General features: G+C 37.5%; 1 protein-coding gene across 5 annotated transcripts in view; it reads left to right on the forward strand.

Moving 5' to 3' along the window:
- Window positions 1-16,186, forward strand: part of EIF4G3 (eukaryotic translation initiation factor 4 gamma 3) — a 151,151-nt gene that overhangs the window by 84,821 nt on the left and 50,144 nt on the right. For all 5 annotated transcript variants that reach the window (XM_029948756.1, XM_029948757.1, XM_029948758.1 and 2 more), the window contains 2 exons: window positions 2,273-2,443; window positions 8,133-8,330. In XM_029948756.1, the coding sequence (XP_029804616.1) occupies window positions 2,273-2,443; window positions 8,133-8,330 (369 nt within the window). The remainder of the gene's footprint in view (window positions 1-2,272; window positions 2,444-8,132; window positions 8,331-16,186) is intronic.

Consider the following 16,186-nt stretch of genomic DNA (forward strand, 5'->3'; position numbering starts at 1 on the left):
TTATACGCCTTATGTCCCTGATCCTCATAATAACTTTGTAGGTAGGACCAGCATTTAATATATGAGAAAACCTAAGTTCACCAAAGTTAAGAGAATGGAACTCAAAAGTCCACAGTCCTTTTGTCTTCTGATCAGCCTCTCTTTTCTGCTCTACCATAGTCTTTCTGGGTAGTGTAAACATGAATATATTAGAGAATAATTTATCAATTGGGTTAAGCATTTATATGTATAATAAATCTGTTGAGGACTCAATATACTTGGATAAATATTTGTGGACAGTATCTGTCTTAGTTACATCCAGTGAACCAAATCACATGTTTTAAGGTTGTCTTGGGAGCTTGCACACAGGTTATAAACCAACTCTTTATCTCGGACTAACAGCTCATGTGATCTTTTCAAAATGTTTTTCCTTTCAAATGTTGTTACCTGTTTAGTAATATTTCTCACATCTTTATAGTTTATGTAACTCACTTGAAATCTACACATAACTTGTCTTAGAGCTGGTAAAGGTACTTAGCATAAGTCATATTTACTTTGTAGATTCAGATTTCATGGCATATTCATTGATGTTTCTAGCACTTTTTGGAAATGGGAATTTCCTACTTAATTCAAACATAATTAAAATTATATCTCAAATTATGCTTACTATGGCTCATATCTGATTTTGACACAATTACCTTTCATTATACCTACCAATCTTTGTTATTGAAAAAGATTATCTCCTGTAAGTGAAGGCTAGCATATAACCTGAATTACAAACATCAGACACCAAACATCTTTGGTGTACTGCATTCTCTTATCAGAATTGTTTTGTCTGGGCCTACTGTATCAAAGTTTCACTTATAACTAAGTGTTTTTATAGTAGTACTGTCCAGTTTAGCCACCATTCCCTGTTAGTACTTTTAACAGTTTGGTCCTCTTCAGTTCTTTTTTAGTTATACTGTACGTGGTACCTCTGTGTTTACCTGACCTCAGGTTTTTTAATGTTGGCTAAGTATTCTGAGATTGTATCATTTATGCTGAGTGCTTAGCTGGATGTATTTGACAATTCAGTTTGTATTGCCCAGAAATTCTATCTCTTGATCCTAATATATCCTTGATACTTCTATTCCTAATTAGGGCAGATGGTAAAGTGTAATTCTGAGAATGAGTATTGTTGAAAGGCTTTCAGGCTTATCAGCTTAGGCCTCAGACCACGTATCTCTTACAAGCTGGGTTTTTTGGGTTTGTTTGTTTTCCAGTATATATAAAGCATGAAATTTAAGTTTCTTCTTTCTTCTCTGAAGCTTCATATAAATTCAAAAGGGCGATATTGGGGCACTGAGTGAGATATGATTCTGATCTCTAGGTCTTGTGAAGTTTTTTTTTTCTTCCCTCTTGAAGTCTAATTACAATATTTAGTCAGCATTTAGAAAATGGTATATCAGAGAATGTAAAGGCTGTCAGTATGCAACAGATTTGGGAGTAGCAGAACTTACAATGAACCCAGATGTTTAATCTTGAAAAGTTATTTCCTTGCATTTAGGATAACAACTATTATGGATACTTTAATACACAGCATGTAACTTTTTTACCATTATCTTTCACAGTAACTGTTCTTAATTTGATGACCAATTACAACATGCCAGCCAGTGGTTTCTAACAGAATGAGTACAGTGGGTGGGACTCTAGCAGGAACTAAGAACTTACAAAGATAGGAAGACATTGTTTTCAGGGAACAACTTAGTCAGATCTCACTAAATGATACAAGACATACTTCGAAAAGTCCATTAGAATCTGTAGGAAGTCTGAGTGTCTACACTATAATGAATTTTTGTGATAAAATTGTATTTGCATTTTATGCTGGAAGTTTAAAAACCTAGTTTTTGAAGCAGATTTGTAACTGTGATGATTACTGCCTATAAATTTTTATGATGATGCAAGTCAGCAGTCCAGAGTCCCACGATGAGTAAAAAATAAAGCTTTAGTTCAAGGGTAGTCTTTTTTGTCAGGAACAATAGAGGTATCAAACATAATTTTTCATCACTTTATCTAACTTAGGACTTCAGAATTAAAAACTGTAGTAGTAGAGCACATTACATTGATGGTATTCCAAGGTGGTCCTTTCATCTTCTTGCCCACAAAAAGATCACCTCTAACGTGAGTGCTTAATACCCATCTTTGCATCTAGGAAGTGCTTGGGATGATCATCAGGCTTGACTTGAGCAGCACAGAAGAGGCAGTACATTTTAAGTACTCTCTGTATATATAATAAAGAACATTCTTGTCCTAGTTGTTGAATGTTGGACCACGGAGATCTCAACCTGGCCAGAGAAGAGAACCCAGGAAGATCATCACAGTGTCTGTGAAGGAAGATGTGCACCTGAAAAAGGCGGAGAATGCCTGGAAGCCCAGCCAAAAACGAGACAGCCAAGCCGAGGATCCCGAAAACATTAAAACCCAGGTGAGAGCAGAAGCACATGCTCACTTTGTTTTGGAATTATAATGCTATTGTTTTAATTTAACTTGTTATCTTGTCCTTTTAGTACATGTAGAGATTTTTGTTTAAGACTTAAATTTTTTTCCTTTTAAAAAGCATCATCCTAGGTTTAGCATAATGGGTGCCAGACAACTCTTGTGTTTGTTTTTCAAAACACTGTATGTCTAGAGGGATTACAAGTCACAGACTTCAGTCATTCAGGCTTCAATCAATGTTTGCTTTTCTTAACAATACATTTTTAGATTCTCAGTGAGTACCCTTTGCTAGTCTAGTTAGCATATTGCTTTATGTCTCCTTGTCAGGCCTTCATTTCTAATAAGTTTGAATTTAGAAACCAATCTTGTTTTAGTCTTTTGGAATAAAATTGAATTATTTGCGTCTTTCTAAGCATACCTGCCGGCAGGTCTCCTTAGGGTAAATTGAATGAATTTCTTTAATCTAAACAAAATTATTTTTTGTGTCAAATTATGTAATATTTATTCATCATTTGCTATACACACAATGCCATGTCCTGTCTTTGGGTTACTTCTGTTATCTTTTTGGGGTGTTTTTGCTTCTAGGCACCAAGACTAGAGTCTCCTGTTGAATATTATACCTGTCAGAGCCAGGCATCACAGATCATATACTGACAATTTTCAGTGTCTCATTCCTTTTTTTTTTTTTTTTAATGTTTTTTATTTATTTTTGAGAGACAGAGAGAGAGACAGCATGAGCATGTGAGGGTCAGAGAGAGAGGGAGATACAAAATCTGAAGACAGGCTCCAGGCTCTGAGCTAGCTGTCAGCACAGAGCCTGACACGGGGCTCAAACCCATGAACTGTGAGATCATGACCTGAGCTGAAGCCAGATGCTTAACCAGCTGAGCCAGCCAGGCGCCCCTCAGTGTCTCATTCCTTAAATATCTTTTCTCTCATCATGAATAGTTTAATAGAACAATCAAAACCTTCAGCTCTGGAAACAGATGCAAGTTGTATGAGGCAGGTTTTTAATCTCAACTGTAAAATGAAGATACTAATATTACCTACCTCCTAGGGCTGTTGTAACAATTAATTAAAGTATAAAGCAGTTGGCATGCACCCAGGAGCCCACGTGGGTACTCAGTATGGTGTTCCTGGGTCAGAGTGTGCCTTATAAATCTTGCTTTTGATTCAACACCAACCCAGAACCACATACTTAGTGTTTACTCAGTATACTTGTTGAATGAATAAACTAACCAAGCAGAAGTCGAGACCAAGATGAACTTAACTCATCGCAGAGCCATGTTCTCAAACCTTAATTGGCTCTCAAACCACTTGCCTTTGTTCATCTTTTAACAGATTGCCCCAGATATTTGTCTTTAAGTACACCCTTCTCCAAATTCAATGAAATCAGGTACCTAATCTTTCCTGAATTTCTTTTCAATATGTACAGCCTTTTTAAAAACATAGCTTCTGTATCTCTCCTTCCAATCCCTCTGAGCAGTGCTTAATGATAAGGTGCCTAAATGGCTTGCAAAGAGTTAAAATTCCTAAATATTTATTGTTGATGATGACGATGAGATCATGTTCCTTATTTCATTCGATTCTTGCAGCAGCTATGAATAGAATGTCCTTTTATGTATGAGAGCACGGAAGTCTTGAGAAGTTAAATTAGCCACAGAGTTCTCCCTATTGTGTCATTTTTATTTCAGAAGCAATAATTATATTGCATTGCTGTATCATTCACTAATTGGCTGTGTTTTCTTTAGTGAATAAGTAAAGCAAATCCAGTGAAGAATTCATAGACTTGTTTTTCAGGACGGGTAACGGTCTCTTGTTGTTGACACTTTTTCTTCTAAGTCCAGAGCATCTGTGCTCCATTTCCTCCTTTTTGTTTTCATTCTTCTCTGCTGCATATTGATACATCACATTCACCTGGTGCTCCTGCTGATTTTGTTCCTTTCCTTTTTTATCAAAACAGTGGTTTTATTGTCACCTTCCCTTCTGGAAAACTCTCTCACTCGGACTTCGTTCCTGCCACTGTATTCTGATAATACTATGAATAGTGTCAATGGCCTCATTTTTCCTAGATCGTAAGATTTCATCTTTTCCTCGAGCATTTCTCATGATGCATTCTGTCTGCTGTGGTGGTTGGTCCCACTCCTGAGGGCCCTGCTCCTGTCTCTCTTCTCTTGCTACAACATTCCTGCCGCTTCCACGTGACTCCTCTACCCCAGGGACTGATTTTGAGCTCTCCACCCTAGCTTCTCACCTGTCCTTAATGTCCTCATTTTCAAATAAATAAATAAATGCCTCCTCGCACACTAATCCTCTGGTCTTTCCTTGTTTGTCTCTAGTCCCTAAAGGGAAAACTCACAAACAACTCCTTGCTAGAATGTTTTCCCTTTCTAGAATGTCGTCTTTCTTTTCACTTGGGTAGGGGTTTTTTTTCTTTTTAATTTCAGTTTCTGTCTGAGTACAGTTGACACACAGTTGCTTAGCCAGCTTTTTTTGTCCCTCGTAACCTGGCTCAGTTCTCCTTTGCTCAGGAACCATGGCTTCTGACTTCTCGTGTGTGTAAACCGCTCCCTCCGGTGGCTTCTACTCCACCATCTGTTTGCTCCGTCACTTCGTTTGCAGGTACCTTGTCTCTGCAGCTAAAGTTCAGTGATCTGGAAGGCAGTTAACTGTGCCTGATGCTTTGTTTGTACCTGATACAGATTTTGTTTTTCCTCAAGTAGTAATCAGTTACAGTGAATTAATGATTTTCAGTAAAGTTGTTATTGCTGTTTGATGCCAAGTTCTTTTTTTCATTGAGATATAATTCACATAAAATTATCTTATTTCAGTTTATACACTTTAATGATTTAACATTTGTATATATTGCAAAATTGATCACCACAGTTAGTCCAGAGTTACAAATTCTTTATTCTTGTAATGAAAACCTTTTAAGAGCTACCTCTTACCAACTTTCAAATATGCGGTATGGTATTAACTACATAGTTACCATGCTGTTCATACAGTGTAGTATTGGTTTCAGGAGTAGAACCTAGTGATTCATCACTTACGTTTAACAACCAGTGGCCATCCCAGCAAGTGCCCTCCTTAATGCCCATTGCCCAGTTGGCCCATTCTCCCACCTACCTCTCCTCCATCTCAGAAATCATATGATGTATGTCTTTCTCTAACTGATTTTGCTTAGCTTAATACACTCTAGTTCTATCCACATTCTTGCAAATGACAAGATTTCAATCTTTTTGACTGCCACATAATATTCCATGGTGTGTGTGTGTGTGTGTGTGTGTGTGTGTGTGTGTGCGCGCGCACACGCGCACCACATCTTCCTTAACCATTCATCAGTTGACGGACATTCGGGCTCTTTCCATACTTTGTCTGTTGTCGATACCACTGCTTATCAACATTGGGGTGCATGTGCCCCTTCAAAACAGCGCACCTCTACCCTTTGAATAAATACCTCATAGTGTAATTGCTGGGTCAAATCCTAGCTATGGGATCCATGAATTGTATGATAAATATGGGTTTAACCTTATTAGAGAACACCACCCAGTTTTCCATGATGGTTATTGTAACAGTTTGCGTTTCTACTGGCAAGGCATGCGTTTTAATCATTTGACTTCTTCAGCGGCACTTACTATTTTCTGCTTTATAAATTTTAGCCATTCTGATGGATGTGTGGTAGCATGTACTTGTTTTAATTTGCATTTCCAAATGAATAATATATTGAATAAACATATCTATTACTGTGCTTATTTGCCATTCTTGTATTTTCTTTGGTAAAATTTTTCTTCCTGTGTTTTGCCCTGTTTTGGTGGGTGGTGATTTTTCTTATCATTGACTTTTGAGTGTTCTTCATATAATCTGGATACAAATCTTTTATAAAATGTGTGTTTTGCAAAAATTTTCTCCCAGTCTGGTTTGTTGGTTCATTCTCTTGATAGTGTCCTGTAGAACCCAAGTTTTTAATGTTGATCATGTTGGAATATATCAACTTTTGCATTCAGAGATTGTACATTTGCTGTCATGTCTTAAAAAAAAAATCTTTACAAATCCCATGAATACGAAATTTTTCTCCTTTGTTATCTTTTAGAAGTTTATAGTTTTATGTTTTACATTTTGGTCTGTGGTCAAGTTTTAGTTATTTTTTGTGTTTCGTGCAAGGTATGGATCTAGATTCTTCTTTCTTCCTTCCTTCCTTCCTTCCTTCCTTCCTTCCTTCCTTCCTTTTCCTTATGGATATCCAGGTGTTCTAGCACTGTTTGTTGAAAGGATTATTCTTTGTCTATTCAATTTTCTTTGCAGCTTTGTTGAAAATCAGTTCATCATATATTTGTGAATCTAGTTCTGGACTTAGATTCTATTCCAGCTATCTGTATGTCTGTCCTCTGACCATTACCACACAGTCTTTGTATAGTACATTTTGAAATCAGACTATAGGAGTCCTCCAACTTTGTTATGGTTCAAAGTCATTTAGGCTGTTCTGGGTTTTTGTTTGTTTGTTGTTTGTTTGTTTTGAGACTCAAATCAACTTCTTGATTTCTACCAAAAATACCCCAAAAGCCTACTAAGGTTTGTATTGTGATTCTTTTAAATCTATCGATCGGTTTAGAAAAAATGGACAACTTACCTATAATGGATCTTCTAATACATAACACAGCTTTCATTTTATTTGTATGTTGACATATATTCTGCAGTGTTGCTATACTTATTAGTTTTAGTATCACATTTTGTATATTCCTTATGATTTTCTACATAATCATATCATTTATGAATAGAGATAGAGTCTTATTTCTTCCCTTATGATCTGTGTGGGTTGTAGTTAGTGTACTGACAAGGACCTCCAGTATGACTTTGAATAGGACGGTGAGAATGGACGTTCTTGCCTGATTCCCATTCGTACAAGGAAAATAGTCCTCCTTTCACCATGAGGTAGAGTTATAGGTACTTTTTTCTAGTGGTGGAAGTTCTCTTGTATTCCTAATTTGATCGAGTTTAAAAGACTCCTGCCTAGTATTCTGTACTGTAATTTAGATAGATTTCTGTTTTAGGACATTTATTTGCTATAACGGGTTACTAATGGAAGTCATTGTGGCTGAAATCTTATGTACTTACCTTTAAGTATGAATATATTTCTTAAAGTATAATTGTTCTTTCAAAAAATACATCACAGTTTTAAAGCTTATTTAATACATATTGCCAAATTGCCCTGAGTATACTCCCACCAATGAATATACCTAATTCCTAGAATTCTCACCTGTTGTGACTAAGAAGTGGTATAATTGTTTGCTGTTTGTTAAAATAGATGGGTTTAGGAGCGCCCGGGGGGCTCAGTGGGTCCAGCGTCCGGCTTCGGCTCAGGTCACGATCCCGTGGTTGTGGCATTCGAGCCCCGCGTCAGGCTCTGTGCTGACAGCTCAGAGCCAGGAGCCTGCTTCGGAGTCTGTGTTTTCCTCTCTCTCTGCCCCTCCCCTGCTCTGCTCTGTCTCTTTTTTCTTCTCAAAGTAAATAATAAACATTAAAAAAGTTTATATAATTAAAACAGATGGATTTAATTATTTCTTTGACCAGTTCACAGTCCTTGTTAATAATTTGGGAAGCTGAACTTAAAATACCCTTACAGAAAGAATCATCTTGTCACAGTTAAGATAACATTCTTTTCTCTTTTGTGGCCCTTCTAGGAGCTTTTTAGAAAAGTTCGAAGTATCTTGAATAAACTGACACCACAGATGTTCAACCAACTGATGAAGCAAGTGTCAGGACTTGCTGTGGACACAGAGGAGCGGCTGAAAGGGGTCATTGACCTGGTCTTTGAGAAGGCCGTCGACGAGCCCGGCTTCTCTGTGGCTTACGCAAACATGTGTCGATGTCTAGTAACGGTAAGAAGAGAGGAAGGAGTAAAACCAGAAATCTCCAAGAGGCATACTCTCCCCTCACTACACATTCTTCCCAGAAGTGTTATTGGGGCAACGTAAAGGGGAGAATATATTTGTAGCACTTTTTAATATAATATTCTCAACGTATGAAAGGCATCTTGCTTTATTAAAATGTTTCCTCCCCTCTGGAGGGGATACGGTGACTAGACTGAAATAGGCTTGATATGATTCCATCCATTGTGAGCAATAATGAATAAGGTTTAAATTAGCAATGTGAAATGATTGTCATGAGCAACCTACTTCTCCTGGTGTGTTTGCTTTTGGAAACAAAGTGAATGCTTGTATTCACATTTAATTCCAAACTTAAAAATAGAATCGCTCTAATTTGAACCTTGGTGAAAATGATATGATAGTTGAGGTCATAAAAGGTTCAAAACTGATGATTTCATCTCTTAGCAACTATTAGATCTCTTTCTCTTTACATTGTCTACAGCCTGTCAGATCTAGGGCCAGACAGAGCGGGAGACCAAAGGGCTTCTGCTTAGTGCTCATTGCCCTCTGTTCTGCAGTCAGAAAATTACCATGTACATCTGTGCTTTCTCTGCCTGTTACTGTTCCCAAGGTACTGCTTGTGTCACGAACGCGTGTGCTTACACCATTTGAGTTTTTTCTTAATTATCACAACTCATTGTCATTGTGCCTTGCTAAGAAAATGCACACATTCTATCATTCCACTAAAGGTAGGTAAGTCTGATGTGACTTGAAGAGGTTACCTCTTCTGTCTTTAAGGAATGTAAATTTCATATTGAAAAAAAAAAAACAGCATTAGCAGGGAAAAAAATCACTTACAACATATTCTGTGATGTTGCAATATGTTGATGCCTGAGTGGATGTTCTAGACTGAAAACTTAAGTGGGCCAACAACGAGAAGACTACACCGGTGGTAGAGTGACAGACTTTCATGAAACGTGTAGACTGCGGGTTGGGCCTGCGGTGGGGGAGGGGCGAGGATTGAGCCAGAAGAGCTCACGTGTGAGGCAGCACGTCCACAGCTGTCACAGTCACGGACTTGGAGTCTCATGGTTCTGCCTTCAGGTTTTAAATTTAAGTTCCTTCTCTGCAAATTGAAAACTTTTTAGTAAACTATAGTGAATTGTTACAGACTTTGTAACTTTATAAAATTACATAACCTTAGCTCAGTTTTTAATACATAAAATAAGATTAAGTCACACAATCTGAGGCTATTATAATGATGACATTTAATAAAATATGAATTTAATAATAAAAATGTAGTTAGATGGTGTATATAAAGTTTCTAGCTCAGTATTTGACCTGTAGTAATTCCTAAAAAATTCAAAAATATATTGATGGTTGCAAACGTCCTGAAATGCTGGCTATTGGATGAGGAAGATTTATAATAACAGAAACCATCTTTTCAGTAGCTACTAGGTTGCATTATGGGTAGATGCTTTATATATATTAAGTTAGTATTAATAGCCCCACTTTACTGAATCAGACACTGAGGCTAATAAGGGATAAATAGCATGCTTACAAGTCACACAGCTAGTAAGTGGCAGTGCTAGAATCCTAGCCCAGAATCATGCACTCACACTCGTAGTGCCCTCGAATGCGTGCCATACTGTTGGGTGTCTGAAGGCACATGCCTCTCATTTTCCTTGTGGCCGCCGTGACAACTTTTGGTCACTCATTAGAACTAAAACTAGATCCCAGATCTCCTGGCTCCTACATTAGTGTTCTTTACTAACTTCAGATTTACTCCTATAGGCAGTGAAGGATCGTTAATGAGTTTTTAATAGAAGAGTATCCTTGATGAAAATGGCCTTTGAAAAAGCCTAGCAATAAGAGAAGTTACATTAAAATAGGAAGAAATTATAGATAAGCCAACCACTTCTTTGAATTTTGTTATGATTCACCCTTTTAAAAATAAGATTGGTTAAACATTACTGGATTATTTTAAATTAAAAAATAACCTTCTGAAAGAAGCCCAGCAATATAGAAGTATTTATTCACCAAAAAGTTACTAATCGTCTCTTGCAGCCCCTACCACTTACGCTTCCCTTCCCAGAGCAGTCATTGGGAATGGTATGGATGTGTACTTCCACAGTTTTATTTATACTCACAAAATTATATAAAAACATATACATAAAGAAATACTTTGGGGTTTGTATGAATTAAATTGTACCATATATGTATTTTGTACAGTTTCCCTTTTTTTTCCACGTAGTATGTTTTGGGCATACGCCTAGGTCAATAAGGTAGATTTTATTCATATTTTTTCGTAGTTGCATAATATTCCAAAATATATATACACCATAAGTTTTCCTGCCTTTTTGTCTCTCTCCCTCCTCTTTTTCCCCCATGTTATTTTTAGTTTTTTGGTTTTGGGGTTTTCTTGCACCCATAAGCAGTGCTGCAATAAACACCAAAACACCATTACATGCTGAAGCTTTTACTTTTTTAGCATTAATTCCCCCAGAGTTATTTCATATAACAAAGGATACTTGTTTTTAAACTTTTTTAAAGTTTTTATTTCAGTTAACTTTTTATTTGTTTTATATTTGAAAGAGAAAAAAAAAACAGCAGGCAGGGGCAGAGAGACAGGGGGACAGAGGATCCAAAGTCGGCCTCTGCACTGACAGCAGAGAGCCAGATGTGGGGCTTGAACTTGCAGACCATGAGGTCATGACCTGAACTCAGGAGTTGAATGTTTAACCTACTGAACCATCCAGGCACCCCCTAAACTTCTTTTATTGAAATGTAACAGACGGGCTCCTGGGTGGCTCAGCCAGATAAGCGTCCTACTTCAGCTCAGGTCTCATTGTTGGTGAGCTCAAGCCTGACATTGGGCTCAGAGCCTGGAGCCTTCTTTGGTTTCTATGTCTCCCTCTCTCTCTCTGTGTCCCTGCCCTGCTGTGCTCTCTGTCATCTTTCTCTCAAAAAGAAAATTGGGAGTGGGGGGCATCTAGGTGTCTCAGTCAGTTGGGCGTCCAACTTCTGCCCAGGTCATGATCTCAGTTTTGTGAGTTCGAGCCCAGCGAGCCCCACATCAGCTCTGTGCTGACAGCTCAGAGCCTGGAGCTCGCTTTGGATTCCGTGCCCTCTCACTCTCTGCCCTCTTCTGCTCATCCTCTGTCTGTCTTTCTAAAATAAATAAATTTAAAAAAAAATTAAAAAGCAACAAAAAATATTTTAAGAAAAAAATATAACTGACATACAGTCTATTTGGAAAAAATTAAAATTCCTCATTTATTACTTTTGTCAAATTTAATGATACAGTTTCTTCATGGCCTGTTTTAAGCCAGTGACAGTTTGACAGTTAACTCACAGAATTTCTACTGAATAGTTGACTCTCATGAACCAGCATGAGCTAGCTTTAGAACACCATTTCAACATGTATGTAGAAGAGTGTACAAATTACTAGTGTACAGCTCAGTGTATTTCAACCAAGTGAGAATACATGCATACTACCCTGGTCAGGAAACAGAACGGTACCCTCCTTCTTAAAGGTGACCGCTGTCCTGACTTCAGGCCCACGGCTGATGTACTTAGGAGATACTGAGGGCCTGAAGTCAAAGGGGGCAATGAGAATAGGGTCATTGGTTCCTACTGCATAGTCAATATAAAAATCAGATAGTCAGAATAAAGAAAATCTAACTAAGAAATTAAACTAATCTTTTAGGAGAAAATTGAAGAGACCATCTTCATGAACTTTTGAGGAGGGAAAAATTTCCTTAGCAAGATTAAGATTCAAAACAAGTAACAGATCTGACTGTTAAAATTTACAGTCATTGGTGTGCAGCAAATTATACCACACATAAAATGGAAAGATAAAGCCAGAGCATCGAGAATCTACTTGGAATACATGTAACTGATAAAATGTTATAATACAGAATTAGGGAGGAAAATAAAATAATACAGCCCAACTAAACAATGGGCATTTTATAGAAATGAAAATCCATTGGTGATGAATTTAACAAAAGATATTTGGTGTTATTCATGATTAGGGAAATGACAAGTAAGCCACAATTCTGTACAGGTCACACTTGTTAGAATTAAAAAAATGAAATAATTTAAAACTGTTGACAGATGCAGTCACTTTCACTTCTGTGAGTACTTAGACATGAATGTTGAAGATGTTCATATACTATTCAAGAATTTAATGGGGCACCTGGGTTGCTCGGTTGGTTAAGCCTCTGACTTTAGCTCAGGTCATGATCTCACGTTCGTGGGTTCAAGCCCCTCGTCGGGCTCTGTGATGACAGCTCAGAGCCTGAAGCCTGCTTCCGATTCTGTCTCCCTCTCTCTCTGCCCCTCACCGTTCATGTTCTGAATCTCTCTGTCTCAAAAATAAATAAAACATTTTTTAAAAATTAAAAAAAAAGGAATTTACTATGCCCCAGAAAATTACCAGATGTACAGAAGCATTTTTACGAATACTTATTTTTTTGTTTTGACTTTAATAATAATAGGAAATAACTGAAATAAGTCTAAATAAGACAGTATATAAGGCAATTTATTTGGTAGGTAGATTTGAATAGTAATGCATATACATACATAGCAGTTAAAATTAATGAACTAATACTAAATGTATTAGCATGTGTCAGCCTCAAAAATAGTGCTGAATAACAGTATGACATTTAGTAATTATTTATAATATGCGAAATGAAACTTGTTCATATGAAATACCTATATAATAAAATCATACCAAATGGAAATACCAAAGATCAAATTCAAGGTAAGAGAGAATGGAAGTAAGATTAAAGAAAAGTACACAGGAGTAAGTCTTAGGACTTCTAGTATTGACAAGTTAGGTGATCTAGACCAGCATTCCATGGATAATAACAATTAGAAAAGTTGGTTACAAAATATTCAAAAATCTTGAAAGCTTCAGAGAGTTAAATGACAGATAAAGAATTGCTTAGGGCGCCTGGGTGGCTCAGTCAGTTGAGTGTCCAACTCGATTTTAGCTCAGGTCATGATCTCATGGTTTGTAGGATTGAGCCCCACATCAGCCTCTGCGCTTGGGATTCTCTCTTACTCTGTCTTTGCCCGTCCCCTGCTCATGCATGTGCACACTTGGTCTTTCTTTCTCTAAATAAATAAACATTTAAATAAAAAAGAATTACTAAGGCTAAAATCTTAGAAAAGTTAGAAATCCAAAGAAAAGGGAAACATTTAGTAAAACCTCCCCCTAGAAGAGGCAACTAAACATCTTGAAAAACTTGTTTTTCATAGACTTGTTGGGCTAAGAGGATAGAATATGGGACCAGCGCTCACCGAAAGAGTGGCTCAAGAAGCTCCAGTATAGCCCCTGTATTTTAGGTGGGGGTTCCAAAGGATTGGGGGCTTGAAACGGCTGAATCAGAAATTGACCTGGTCTCACATGTACTGTATGTAGCTCAACATCAAATGATCTCAGTCCTGCAGTTCGGATTATAGTGATTTCAGAGTGTTAGTGCCTGTTAGGTACCTGGCAGAAGCAAGCACAAATCCTTTTTAGAAACTATCTTATTAGTCTGTAGTTATTTCTGTGAACAATTCTTCAAATAAAATGTCCAGCACATCGTTAGAAATAATAAATCTCACAAGGGAAAAAGGCACTATGAATGAAAACCAGCAACAAACAGATGTCCCCCAGGGGCTCCAGATACTGGCTGTATCAAACATAGACATTAAATGACCATCATTATGTTCAAGGTGATAAAGACAGATTGAAATTTTCAACAGAGAATGAGAAAGTATCAAAAGAACTAAATAGAGATCCCAGACAGAACTAAATATATAATAAAATCCAGAACTTAATGGATTGGTTTAATAGCCCTAGATCAGATTCAGCTGATGAAAAGAATTATGAAGAAGAAGATACGTCTGTAGAATCCAGAATAAAGCACAGAGATACCAAAAAAAGTAATAAAGAAAAAAAAAAGAGAAAATACAGAAGGGAAGATAAACAATGGAGAAAATTCAAGAAGCTCAAACTTTGCATTACTAGGAATCCCAAGGGGAGACAGGAAAAGCAATAGTTGAAGAAAATAACTGAGAAATTTTTAAAGGTACTGAAATAGTAAAACCACAGATTGGAATGATTTACTATAAACCTCGAACATGAATTTTAAAATAATAAATAGGGGCACCCGGGTGGCTCAGTCGGTTAAGCATTCGACTTTGGTTCAGGTTATGATCTCACATTCATGGGTTCGAGCCCTGCATCAGGCTCTACGCTGACAGCTCAGAGCCTGGAGCTTGCTTCAGATTCTGTCTCCTCCCCACTCCGCCCCCCCCCCACCGCCGCCCCTTCTCTGTGCCTCCCCCACTCATGCTCCGTCTCTCTCTTGTCTCTCAAAAAATAAAATAAAATGCTAAAAAAATTTTTTTAATAAAGGTAAGAAGGAAGGAAAATGTTTAGACTGGTTATTGTAAAACTACTTACAACAAAAGATTAAAAGTAACCAGAGTTGGAGGTAGATATTTATAAGAGTAATAATTTGTAGGTTTCTTCAGACACAAATGTCACTGTGTACAAAAGAATAGAATGGTAAATTGGACTACATAAAAATTTACATGTTTTCATCAAAAGATGTCATTAAGAAAGTAAAAATGTAGATCATGTATTAGGAAAAGATAATTGCAACACAATCCAATAAAGGGTCTATATTAGATATTTTTCCAAGCTAATAGAAATCAGTAAAAGAATAACTTTTTAAAATAAACAATACGGGCGCCTGGGCAGCTCAGTCAGTTAAGCCTCCAACTGTGGCTCACGTTTGAGGGTTCGAGCCCTGATTCGGGCTCTGTGCTGACAGCTCACAGCCTGGAGCCTGCTTCAGATTCTGGTCTCCCTCTCTCTGCTCATGCTCTGTCTCTTTGTGTATCAAAAATAAATAAAAAACATTTAAAATTTTTTTTAATTTATAAAATAAACAGTTGACTTAAGTCTAAGGTTAGTTCACCAAAAGCCATCCAAATGACCAAGAAATATGACATTAACCAGCTAGATCTAAAGCTACGCCTTTACTCCCGATTGCTAATCCTCTGCGGAGCCGGCAATCCGTGAGGCAGAACACTCGAGCACTGCTGGTGGGGATGTAAGTGCTCACAGCCACGTTGGAAAAGACCTCAGCTGTCAAAGCTGACTTTTCTGCTTTAACAAGCATTTCCATTCTTCTTTTTTATTTAATTTTTTAAATGTTTTTATTGTTTTTTTGAGAGAGAGAGAGAGAGAGACAGCATGAGCAGGGCAGGGTCAGAGAGGGGGAGACATAGAATCTGAAGACAGGCTCCAGCTCTGAGCTAGCTGTCAGCACAGAGCCCAACTTGGGGCTTGAACCCACGAACCGTGAGATCATAACCTGAGCTGAAGTCAGACGCTTAACCGACTGAGCCACCCAGGCGCCCGCAAGCATTTCCATTCTTAAGTATGTCCCCAACTGATAAATAATAAATGTATATTTCTTATATACTCGGCAACATGTGCAAAAATGTTAGTAGCATTTTTCATAGTGGAGAAAAACTCGAAACACTGTCCATCAGTGGTAGAGTGCCTCAGTTACTGCACGTTCACACCAGCCCAGTGAACACAAACTGCTACTAAGTACACATGGGTGGATCTCACAAGAGTAAACTTTCAAAAGAGAAGCCAGTCCTCAAAGAAATGCATACTGTGTGTGTGATTTGTTTACTTAAAGTTCAAAGGTGCAACAAAAATAAATGAGAGTGCATGTTTAGGTAGTAAAATAAAAGTAGTTATTTTAACATACAGGATAATGAGAGTGATGTTGGGGGCTGCTTTGTAAGGAAACTTCCAATAGGGCTCTCGGAGACTGTCAGTGTTCTATTCC

The sequence above is a fragment of the Suricata suricatta genome, chromosome 8, assembly GCF_006229205.1.
Source record: "Suricata suricatta isolate VVHF042 chromosome 8, meerkat_22Aug2017_6uvM2_HiC, whole genome shotgun sequence".
Classification (NCBI taxonomy): domain Eukaryota; kingdom Metazoa; phylum Chordata; class Mammalia; order Carnivora; family Herpestidae; genus Suricata; species Suricata suricatta.